Source organism: Heptranchias perlo, chromosome 17, assembly GCF_035084215.1.
Source record: "Heptranchias perlo isolate sHepPer1 chromosome 17, sHepPer1.hap1, whole genome shotgun sequence".
Taxonomy (NCBI): Eukaryota; Metazoa; Chordata; class Chondrichthyes; order Hexanchiformes; family Hexanchidae; genus Heptranchias; species Heptranchias perlo.
Genome location: NC_090341.1, coordinates 47,823,938 through 47,836,594, shown reverse-complemented (window position 1 = coordinate 47,836,594; position 12,657 = coordinate 47,823,938). Strand labels below are relative to the sequence as shown.

General features: G+C 43.3%; 1 protein-coding gene across 6 annotated transcripts in view; it reads left to right on the top strand.

The window, feature by feature from the left end:
* The window catches only part of itpr1b (inositol 1,4,5-trisphosphate receptor, type 1b), a 439,399-nt gene that overhangs the window by 178,945 nt on the left and 247,797 nt on the right, over positions 1-12,657 (top strand). For all 6 annotated transcript variants that reach the window (XM_067998943.1, XM_067998947.1, XM_067998944.1 and 3 more), the window contains exons 19-23: positions 7,551-7,742; positions 8,518-8,769; positions 9,961-10,102; positions 11,517-11,670; positions 11,766-11,953. In XM_067998943.1, coding sequence (XP_067855044.1) covers positions 7,551-7,742; positions 8,518-8,769; positions 9,961-10,102; positions 11,517-11,670; positions 11,766-11,953 — 928 coding nt within the window. The remainder of the gene's footprint in view (positions 1-7,550; positions 7,743-8,517; positions 8,770-9,960; positions 10,103-11,516; positions 11,671-11,765; positions 11,954-12,657) is intronic.

Here is a 12,657-nt window from a genome sequence, read left to right as displayed (position 1 = left end):
ACTTAACTGGACCAGCCACATAAATACTGTGGCTACAGAGCAGGTCAGAGGCTGGGCATTCTGTGACGAGTGACTCACCTCCTGACTCCCAAAGCCTTTCCACCATCTGCAAGGCACAAGTCAGGAGTGTGATGGAATATTCTCCACTTGCCTGGATGAATGCAGCTCCAACATCACTCGAGAAGCTCGACACCATCCAGGACAAAGCAGCCCACTTGGCACCGCATCCACCATCCTAAACATTCACTCCCTTCACCACCGGTGCACTGTGGTTGCAGTGTGTACCATCCACAGGATGCACTGCAGCAACTCGTCAAGGCTTCTTCGGCAGCACCTCCCAAACCCGCGACCTCTACCACTTAGAAAGACGAGGGCAGCAGGCATATGGGAACAACACCACCTGCACGTTCCCCTCCAAGTCACACACCATCCCGACTTGGAAATATATCGCCGTTCCTTCATCGTCGCTGGGTCAAAATCCTGGAACTCCCTTCCTAACAGCACTGTGGGAGAACCGTCACCACACGGACTGCAGCGGTTCAAGAAGGCGGCTCACCACCACCTTCTCAAGAGCAATTAGGGATGGGTAATAAATGCCGGCCTCGCCAGCGACGCCCACATCCCATGAACGAATAATAAAAAGGTCAGGATGGTGTGTGAATGGAGAGTAACTTGGAGCTGATGGTGTCCCCATGTAGCTGCTTCCTTTGTCCTTCTATGTCGTGGAGGTCACTGGTTTGGGAGGTGTGGCCAAAGAAGCCTTGGCGAGTTGCTGCAGTGCATCCTCTAGATAGTACACACTGCAGCCACAGTACACCAGTGGTGGCAGGGGTGGATGTTTAGCCTAATGGATGAAGTGCTGATTAAGGGGGCTGCTTTGTCCTGGATGGTGTCGAGCTTCTTGAGTGTTGTTGCAGTGGTACCACCCAAGCAAGTCAAGAATATTCCATCACACTCATGACTTGTGCCTTGTAGGTTGTGGAGAGGTTTTGGGGGGTCAGGAGGGTGATCCACTCGCCACAGAATACCCAGCCTCTGACCTGGTCCAGTAGGCACGACATTTATGTGGCTGATCCAGTTGAGTTTCTGGTCAATGGTGACCCCCCAGGATGTTGATGGTGGGGGATTCGGTGATTGTAATGCCATTGAATGTCAAGGAGTTGGTTAGGCTTTCTCTTGGTTGGGATGGCCATTGGCAAGTAACATGTGTGCCACACAAGTGCCTGATACTTATCAACCCAAGTCTGGATGTTGTCCAGGTCTTGCTGCATGTGGTCAAGTACTGCTTCATTATCTGAAGAATCACGAATGGAGCTGAACATTGAGCAATCATCAGCAAACAGCCTCACTGTGACCTTATGATGGAGAGAAGGTCACTGATGAAGCAGCTGAAGGCAGTTGGGCCCAGGTTGTTCCAGATAGCATGGGAGATGGGATAGATGAATGGAGAGTAATTATCTGGTCCCCCTTCAGTCCAATACAATATTTCAATGTTCAATTAATGCAAGTTTAAGTACCAATTACTTATTCTTAAGATATAAGCTTATTTGGTATAATTCAGTGCTTCAGTCCCCATTAACAGGATTTGCAAGATGCTGGATAATCTGTTCTGGAGAGAGATGAAAGGCAATTCAAAAGAGTTAAACACATTGGACTGGAAGGTAGAAAATGTTACCCCACTACTCCAAGAAGGGAGGGAGAGAGTAAACAGGGAACTACAGGCCAGTTAGCCTGACGTCGGTCGTCAGGAAAATGCTGGAATCCATTATTAAGGAAGTGGTAACAGGACACTTAGAAAATCATAATATGATTAGGCAGAATCAACATGGTTTTATGAAAGGGAAATCATGTTTGTCAAATTTATTAGTGTTTTGGAGGATATAACAAGGAGGTTAGATAAAGGGGAACCAGTGGATGTCGTATATTTGGATTTGCAAAGGCATTCGATAAGGTGCCACATAAGGTTGTTACACAAGGTAAGGGCTCATGGGGTTGGGAGTAATATATTAGCATGGATAGAGGATTGGTTAAAGGATAGAAAAGAGAATAGGGATAAACGGGTCATTCTCAGTTTGGCAGGCTGTAACTAGTGCGGTGCTGCAAGGATCGGTGCTTGGGCCTCAGCTATTTACAATCTATATTAATGACTGAGATGAAGGGACAGGGTGTAATGTATCCAGGTTTGCTGACGATACAAAGCTAGGTGGGAAAGCAAGCTGTGAGGAGGACACAGTCTGCAAAAGGATTTAGACAGGTTAAGTGAGTGGGTAAGAAGGTGGAGTATAATGTGGGGAAATGTGAGGTTACTCACTTTGGTAGGAAAAATAGAAAAACAGAATTTTTTTAAATGGTGAGAAACAAATGTTGGTGTTCAGAGAGACTTGGGTGTCCTCACACAAGAAAAATGAAAAGTTAATATGCAGGTACAGCATGCAATTAGGAAAGCAATGGCATGTTGGCCTTTATTGCAAGGGGGTTGGAGTACAAGAGTAAGGAAGTCTTACTGCAGGGCTTTAGTGAGACCTCACCTGGAGCACAGTGTACAGTTTTGGTCTCCTTATCTAAGGAAGGATATATTGCCTTGGAGGCGGTGCAGCAAAAGTTCACTCGATTAATTCCTGGGATGACAGGGTTGTCCTACGAAGGGAGGTTAAGTATAATGGGCCTATACTCTGTGGAGTTTAGAAGAATGAGAGATGATCTAATTGAAACATATAAGATTATAAGGCGGCTTGACACGGTAAATGCTGAGAGATTGTTTTCCCCTGCCAAGAGTGTCTGGAACTAGGGGGCTAAGTTGCAGGATATGGGGTCGGCCATTCAAGACTGAGATGAGGAGGAATTTCTTCATGCAGAGGGTTGTGAATCTTTGGAATTCTCTACCCCGGAGGGCTGTGGATGCTGTGTCATTGAATAATGCTGCTTGAATATATTCAAGCACCATTATTGTTTTTCATATAGTTTCATTATGAACCTTTTAAGAAAAAGATTTCAATTTTTTTTATCGCCCATCAAGCCATTTCAGTTTTTTTTTATATAAACTGGCTGAGACAGATAGATTTTTGGACTCTAGGGGAATCAAGGGATATAGGGATCGGGCGGGAAAGTGGAGTTGAGGTCGAAGCCCAGCCATGATATTATTGAATTGCGGAGCAGGCTCGAGGGGCCGTATGGCCTACTCCTGCTCCTATTTCTTATGAAATAGTTCTCATATAAGAACATAAGACATCGGCCACCATCTTGAGCAATTCTGTATACAGTTTGCGTACAATTTTTTTATTTCGTTCATGGGATGTGGACGTCGCTGGCAAGGCCAGCATTTATTGCCCATCCCTAATTGCCCTTGAGAAGGTGGTGGTGAGCCACCTTGAGCCACTGCAGTCCGTGTGATGAAGGTTCTCCCACAGTGCTGTTAGGTAGGGAGTTCCAGGATTTTGACCCAGCGACGATGAAGGAACAGTGATATATTTCTAAGTCAGGATGGTGTGTGATTTGGAGGGGGTGGGGGGAACGTGCAGGTGGTGGTGTTCTGTTGTGCCTGCTGTCCTTGTCCGTCCAGGTAGTCGAACTCCCTGTCATTGTTCTAGATAGTTCACACATGCTTTCTTTCAGCAGTGCACACAGCCACGAGGACAGCATCTGTGGTAATGGAGCAAAAGCACCAGGGAAGGGAAAAGTTCAAGTGAAAAAAAAAATTTAACTTCAGATAGTTAAGTTTTTCCTGCTGATGTTTGCCAGTTGCTTTTGATCCTGGCTGTTCCTTGACTTTGACTGAATGGCTTTTGGTTTCATGAAATAAAAACAGAAAGCACTCAGCAGGTCAGGCAGAATCTGTAGAGAGAGGAAGATAGGGTTAGTGTTTCAGATCGATGACCTTTTTGTTTTCATAAAATTGTTTGTACTGCTACAAAAGGAGGAGTGTTTATTTTCCTGGGCCTTTGCAGATGCCTTCTTGCTTCTGATTTCAATTTCCTACATTACTGCAGTGGCTACACTTCATAAGTAAGGCACGTTGGGACGTCCTGAGGTTGTGAACGTCACTATAGAAATGCAAGTCCTTCCTTTTTCTTTCATGCTCTCCGACTTCAAAAAAGAAAAAGCATGAAATAAGAGAAGTTAATTTGTCCACCAAGTCTGCTTCTTTCACAGACCACGATTAATTTGTGCTAGCATGGATTTTGCCACATTTACAAATTACCTGAGTGAAGTTCTGCTAAATGTCTCCCAAACCCCAAAAGACAGCCGAGCCAGACGGCATGATATCCATCTAGACTTGTCTGTCCATTGTTCAAACCTGGCCAATAGCTTTCCATGTAAAACATTTCCATGCCCTCTATCCTGTCTTCCCCATGAGCAGTCCATATGTAGAAGCAGCTATCTTGCAGATATCTGTCAATTAAACTTTCAAATAAACTTACCCTGGAGTTTGAGAAACTCGATTCTTTTGTTTCAAGATTTTGAGCTGTACTACATCTGGGGCCAAATGCTAAGAGGGTGCATACTGTTACCAGGTTCAGTAGTGTGTAGCTTCTTTTGCGAGTGACACGCCCATCAGTAACCGCAGGAAACAAAGCCACTGGATTCACGGTTACCTTGCTTAGCAGAGTGAACGTAATTATATTAAATTTGGTTCCAGGTTAGCATAGGGCCTGCCTACGTTTGCTAGTAACCTGTTTCACAGTGTCTTAGACTGCTTTTGTTTTATCCAACTGTGTTCAGCACTCATTCAAAATTCGGCAATATAAAGGGGATCAAGGTTATCCCGGAGGGTATCAGACTAGAGGCTAAGAGGATCAAAGAATACATTCCTTTAGCATTCCTGTGCCATTGTATATATAAGGAGATGCAGTTTTAATTCTGCCTCCACACATTAACAAAGAGGGCAGAAGGATTGGACCCATGCCAGACCTCGATTTTGACTAATCTCCGGTAGGAGGAAACTTTCAAAATGGTCACCCAGCTCAACCACGTGCAGGTGGTATGCCTCAGATTGATGCACAGCTGTGACTCTCAATGAACACTGTTTCTTTACAAAGCATCATAGAAAGTTCTTCCAATTTGAAGTGGCTGGCAAATTCTACCAGTGTTAATCCCATTGTTGCATCCAGATGTTCAGGAAATGCTAATTGACGGTTGCACACATGAACATTTCCATGGACAACAACCATACCTTTCCCTCAAAGACTGTTAATCTGAGGCTTTGTACTAAGAACAGGATGAGTTGCACTTTAAGAATAGACTCCTGCGTGTCGTTCCACTATGACCATGACCAAGGAGGCTAACAGTTGAGTAGAGCTTCACAGTCTTAGCCACAGTACTCCACTGTCACCCTCCAAAACAAATGGGCCAAGGAATATTCCACAAAGCGAGCAAGAATATCCTCACAAACTATGTCGGCCACTAGCTTCAATCTGACAACCCTTCAAAAGCAGCTGTAAACCATAATCAGAACCTTTGCACTTGACAGCAATCTCTGGATTAGTACGAAGCCTCACTTTTCAGTGGTCAGGGCAACCAAAATCATATCTCTTATCAGAAAGGCTCCACACTGGTATAATACAGAACACATACAGTAAGAGTATTAGCAATGCAAAGTGGAACGTAAATAGCAGACCATGGAAAAACTAACAAGACAAAAATAGAATTGGGATTGGACTTTGAAAACTTGGAGAAAACTAATGGGATCAAAACAACAGGGATCACAGAGAGAGGAACAGAACTGAACAAAGAATAGGTACAGAACCAAAATTAAACAAGTAGAAGAATAAGGAGAAAGAAAATGGAGAGGAAACAATGTCAGAAAGGGATTTGGTAAAATTCACACGGCAATGCAATTGTAGATAAGAGGGGAGATGATTTGTGAATTTTCTGTGCATGGCTTAGTTTCCTAAACTTCATTAACGTGTTACCAGCAGTACAACTTTCCGTTGCCTGGCTATAGTCCAGTAAAATGGAGCTCGGCTACAGCAAGGCACAAATTAATAGAAAATCCAATTACTGAATACAACTAGGGTAGTTTGATTTATCTGACCTTTGCAAGTGCTTTGTGTTTTATATGTTTATATTAAAAAAAAAGTCGTCTCAAGAGAGAAATATTTTGAAGAAAAAAAAGTTACTTCAGTTACTGACTTGTTTGGACTGTTCATGTTTCGTGTATCCTATTACCTTAATCAGTCTGGAGTCGACAGGGCATGGAGTCCATTAGGAACTGGCACTATTACTGTGGGATAGATCTATGTATCCTCAATGCCTTCTGCAATTGCAGCAAGTGATTTGCTTGTAGGCATTCAGTAATTTAGGTAGTGCCACATTCATGGTGCTGTAATTGAATGGAGGATACATCAGCCACTGACCCATCTTTAGGAAAGCAGCAATGTATTTTGAGTTATTGTGTGGGAATGTGTATTATCTCCTAAACAGCCTGGGTGAAGATGGGATAATGTAGTTCTGAAATTCTGTAGATGGTGTTTCCATGATGAAATGACTGAAATGTTGAACTGGATGTGTGACTAGAAGAAGTGGATTCTGGACTTTCATGCGTGGCAGCCAGTACAAGTCACAATTGCTTGCCCATCTGTGACAAGGGATTTCTTTTTGGAACTGCCTTGCTGTGGGTGCTGCACATGGGGTCTCTGGATTTCTTGCATGCATTTCCTATCTGACCTGAGTTTGTGTTGTTAACGTGTGGCTTCCTGTAAAGTGTGTGACACTCCAAACCTCCTTTTCCCAGTCTTGACATTGATGTCAGCTACTCCACTGCATCTCAGCTGCTCAGCAGGTCTGCAGCACTGCGGAGTGTGTGCTCTTCTTGGTCATGTAATGTTCACAAGTGTCCACACCAACCCGACAGATGCAAACATTGCGCCATCTTATCACAGTGGACCTGGGAGCCTATTGGGCCATGTCGGCTCATGTTGTACAGAAAACTCAGGAGAATTATGCCCACGTTTCAGCATTTGTCAAAATAGCTATTTCTAAAATGTCCTATAGTTGCGTAAATGCAGATAAATTAATTGAAGTCCATGCTAAACTACACACCCAAAATGTGAGGTCACATCATGCTTCCCGCAAAGTTTTGTTCGTGCTGCCAGTCACTGTGCAATACGTTGGTCTGTTTCACCTGCAGAACTAAAAAGGGAAAGCAGAAAACATTACTGGAAGTTCACAAATGTTTTCCATGTGACTCATCAAAGGCGATTTTCTTTATCTTTTCAGAAGAGATCCTGGTACTGCCCAATACTTCTGATTCGCTGCACGATCTTGCAGGCGTAGAACTTGGAAATATAATACTTTAATTTATATAGAGTTTTTCACATCATTAAAGTGTTTCACAAAATCTAGAAACATAAAACCTCATGCATTTAGCCTTGAACAATGCCTCAAAATACTATCGTACTTTCAACTGTAATCAAAACCTATCTTGATTGTCCCATTTAGTATCTGATTGATGCAATTCAGCTACCTGCAGTAGGTTTATTGCCGCAAATCTTTATTCTGTTACTGGAGTTTCTAATGTTTCCCCTCCACATGGGCAATTGTTATTTTTGCAGGCTGGTCTTGTCCAGAGTGGAGTTTGAGGTGGAGAATGGTGGGGAGAGCCGGCTCGAGGTTGGCGAAGACGAAGAAGTGTGGCTCTTTTGGAACGACAGTTGCAAAGAGCTGCGCAGCAAAAGCATCCGAGAATTAGCTCAAGACGCCAAAGAGGGCCAAAAAGAGGACCAAGAAGTCCTCCGCTATTACAGGTATGTCTTCCTAATTGAAACCCAATACACAGCTTCAAAGCATATTACTGGAAGGTTTAGGGCCGCTCTTGTACAGTCATGGGATTCCAGCAGATGGAACTGAGGTGGTCTTGCACCTGGCTCAGTTGGTAGCACTTTCGCCTCTGAGTCAGAGGGTTGCGAGTTTAAGCCCCACTCCAGAAATTTGAGCACATAATCCAGGCTGACACTTCAGTGCAGTACTGAGGGAGTCCTGCACTGTCGGAAGAGCCCTCGTTTGGTTGTGATGTTAAACCCAGGCCCCATCTGCCCCCTCAAGTGGACATAAACGATCCCACGGCACTATTCGAGGAAGAGCAGGGGAGTTATTCCCAGTATCCTGGCCAATACTTAACACTCAGCCAACATCACTAAAACAGATCACCTGGTCATTATCATATTGATGTTTGTGGGATCTTGCTGTGCACAATTTGACTGCAGCTTTTCCTACCTTACAACATTACACTTCAAAAGTGCTTCATTGGCTGTAAAGCGCTTTGAGATGCCCTTAGGTCGTATAAATACAAGTTCTTTCTTTGTTTTACACTACAGGATGAACTGGAAGAAGGACTGTAACTTTCAATAGCAGTTGCTTTTGACACTGCTTGTGAATATGTCTTGACTTATGTATGTTGCCTTTATATTTGTAGGAAAATGGCTGAATTAAGCATTCCCAGCCTTTATCTGAAGGGATAAAAAAATCTGTTATCTCTTCAATAAAAGATCTACTCCCTTATCTTGATATTTCATTCTCCAGATACCAGCTGAACCTGTTTGCTCGGATGTGCCTGGATCGTCAATATTTGGCCATCAATGCGGTCTCAGGACAGCTGGACGTGGATCTGATCCTTCGTTGCATGTCAGACGAGAACTTGCCGTATGACCTGCGAGCTTCTTTCTGTCGACTGATGTTGCACATGCATGTTGATAGGGATCCCCAAGAACAGGTGACTCCAGTGAAGTATGCCCGCCTGTGGTCGGAAATACCTTCCCAGATAGCGATTGACGAGTGAGTACTCCAGCTTTCTGATTATTGCCTTTTCATTGTAGGTACAAGTAGACTTGTGTATTAACAATCCTGCTGAGCACTGTTGAGTTAAGAGGGAACGTAAAAGGTTTCTCTGATGGCTTAGCATGCCTATGCAAGGGAGGAGCTGATCCATACAGACCAGGTAGAGCCCAAGAACTGTAGTTTACCTTTGCACCCTCGGTTAGGGAGTAGAAAGTTAGCCATGCTTCTAATCAGCGACCCCTGCAGGAATGGAAGCATGTGTGGATGTTGGACGAGAACAGTATCAGGCGTGCCTGTGATGTCCTGTGCTCAAGAACATAAGAAATAGGAGCAGAAGTAGTCCAAATGGCCCCTCGAGCCTGCTCCTCCATTCAGTAAGATTAAATATCCTGTCCATGCTCATTGAATGGGCTCACACATGAAGAATGATCACTCGGCGGAGGCACCAGAGGGCAACCAATGTCTATGGAACCGGACACAGCAAGGAGTCCGTGCACAGAGGAGAAGGGAGAAAATTGATGGAAAGGGGGGACAGTAGCTCACCGTTGAACCGGTGTCAATGCTGTGATCTATAGAATTGTAGAAGCGTTTAGCTCCATAGTTCTTGGTTTAGGTTTTTAAATTTCAGTTTTCAGATGACCGTTAATATTTCCCTTGTGAATCGGTGGCGTGTGTATTGAGATAATGGAGGGGTTGTGTATTGGCTTTTAACACATCAGGTGAGGGTGACCTTTTAAAACTCACTGGTGAGGTCCCAGTACTGAGGACATTGCTTTTACTGAAAGGGTTTTAAATGATTGGCAATTGTAGGATTATGTGGTCTAATGTACGTTTTGCACAGTATTAAAGCAATAAGCTGAATCCAGTTTTTATACTGTCCACAAGTGACCTCTTTGCAATTGGAAATGCTTTGGGTCATTATCATTAAACAGACTGATGCTGGCTGCTCCAGCATGGATGATATATAGATGTCTACTTATGAGCAATGTGGCAGGTTATGTTAAAATGTGAAAGCTCTGTTTGAACAATAAATCGCTATTTCCTTAACTTTGACACCCCAAAGAGATTTTTATTTTCACAGAAAAAACAAGTAAGACTGACTAGAGTACAAGTGAATACGCAGCAGATGTGTTTCACTCGTGAATTTCTTTGAAGAGTATTCAAGTCCATTTTGTTTTATTTGATTAGTTACGATTCCAATGGAACTTCCAAAGATGAAATAAAAGAGCGTTTTGCCCAGACTATGGCGTTTGTGGAGGAGTATTTGAGAGATGTTGTCTGCCAAAGATTTCCCTTCTCTGACAAGGAGAAGAATAAGCTGACATTTGAGGTAAATACACCCATAGTTTAAAGGATTGATTGCCATCAATAGGGCACGTAAAGACATGACTGAAACCAGACAAGTAGGCACTTTTGAACTATTGAGTCCAGCCAGTAAATTGTGAAATGGTTCAAATTGTGTAATTCTTAGAAATGCAAGTTTATTTATAAATATATTTATTTATATATTTGTGTGTGTGTGGTGCTACGTTTATTGCTCTCAGCACTAATCCTGTAAAGGAGTGGACTAATTCTGTAGGTCAACAGATAAGTCACAACTCTCTAAACTACCTTTCTTCCATCCCTTTTGATTCTAAACCTGTTGGCAGGCTGATAGCAAAATTTCCTCCCACTCAACGTAGGAAAAAATTGAAGCCTTTTTTTGGTTCCTGCCTGCTCCTATGTGCTTCTCCTCTTGACTCGATCACCTGCCCAATTGCCATCTCTGGTTAAGTCTGGCAGTTCTACAGCTTGATTTGGAGCTCAGTTTTGCCCACATACAATCTCTCACCAAGTCCACCTCTTACTCTTTAAAACATTGCCCATTTCCACCCTCACCTCATCCCTCATGCTGCTGAGACTCTATCTATGCCTTAACCACCTCGAAACGTGACTTCGCGAATGCTCCCTTCCTGCTTTCAATATTTTTCCATAAACTTTCCAATCCTCCTGCCTTTTTGGCCCCATCTATTAATTCCATCCCTGTTATTCCCTCCCATACGACCTCCTTTCTTTTCTGCACTGTATCGTGTTCTGAGGCACCTTTCCCACATAAAGAATGCTATGCAAATGCAAATTGTTGTAAGCTATATGGCATTAATTTATCAGTTTGCCAGGTAGTCACCTACTCAAATATGACAAGTGACAAAAATTCTGAAGGTACTATCTCAAGGATGTGTTCTGACCACCTACGTTCCACACTTTTGTAATTCAGAGGCCAAAAACAATAGCATATTGCACACTTTTACCATGTTTAGGCTGGAGCAGTTATGAGGATACGTATGTGGTGAAAATGTTTGAATACCTGTTGGATCTCCTTTGAAGACTTGGTATTGTAAATTGAATAGCCAGGTGGTGAAGGACAGAATACTAGAGTCTAGTCTTCGGTTGTTTTCAAGCCTTTATTCACAGAGCTCCACACTACACCCTAGATCAGCTCTTATAAATGGATACAAGAGAGTTTGCAATTGATATGCACCACCTGAATACAATTAACACTAATTGATATAAATCACATGGATACACTTAACACTTGGTGCCCTATTTTGATAGTCTGGCTGCTCCTGAGGTACTGCACATTGACCTCTGTGTATATCTGTGTATAGACTTGAGCAGATTTAAAAAAGCTTGGGGGAAATGTCTCCATGTCAACACTTCCACTTCAATATTTGAACGATAATTAATTGATTGTTTCCACTCCACAGGTTGTGAATTTGGCTCGAAATCTGATCTACTTCGGCTTCTACAGTTTTAGTGACCTCCTGAGATTAACCAAAATCTTACTCGCCATTTTGGACTGCGTCCACATGGCAACGGTCTTCCCGATCAGCAAACTGGTTAAAGGGGATGACAACAGAAGTAAGATGTTACTGTAACCTGAGGATAAGTTTCCATTATTTGTACCGATCGCTCTTCTGTAAACCCATGCTGACTGATGGACTTGTGTATTGCAGGCAGTAATGTGATGAGGTCAATTCATGGAGTGGGAGAGTTGATGACCCAAGTGGTTTTGAGGGGAGGGGGCTTTCTGCCTTTGACTCCCATCACACCACAGGATGGAACAGCTAAACAACAGAGTGAGCCAGAGAAGGAGGATATATTAGTCATGGACACAAAACTAAAAACAATTGAAATACTGCAGGTAATTGTCTGAAAAACAAACGTCGAAGCTGCCACATTAACAGCAATCAGCTGCGAGAATGTATTAGTTGGATGTGGCCTAGTTTTGGGTTGCCACCTCTGGTACGATGTATTCCTGGGTTTGCTCACAGAAGTGTCCAGGAGATTAATCTTTAATTCCTGGAGACGCAAGGTCAGTCCTGGAGGTTTGGCAACCCTACTTTGTTTTATGTGCTGCACTCGATGTTGCATTTAACAGAGCGAGTATCCTTTTCATGGAATAACCTGCCTTTCCGTATCATCTAGTTCATCGTTTGCTGCTTTAGGTTCTGGTTTCTTTCCCCAACCCCACCATTAAAAAAAATTTGGCCTGCAATATTCCAAACTGGAATTGCGACCTCTGGTCTTGGGCCTCTGCCAGTGCAGCTCAGAAATAACGTCCAGGGAGCCCTAGACCAAAATGGATTGGTTTGTCCTCTTGATTTCCCTTCCTTCTTGAGGGGAAGCAACTCTTTGCCATTCCTGGATACCATCATGCTGTTGCAGGGACTCGTCGTGTGGAGAATTGTAAACTTGAACTCTTGCTCTGAAACCAGAGGAACAAAACTGTAAACTTCGTATTATTCTAGCATTAATGACGGAAATGAGTGCAACTTGAAACTTTCCAACCCATTTTACGAGTGGACGTGAATAAACAGTTGAACCAGAGACGAGAGTAGATCTTTC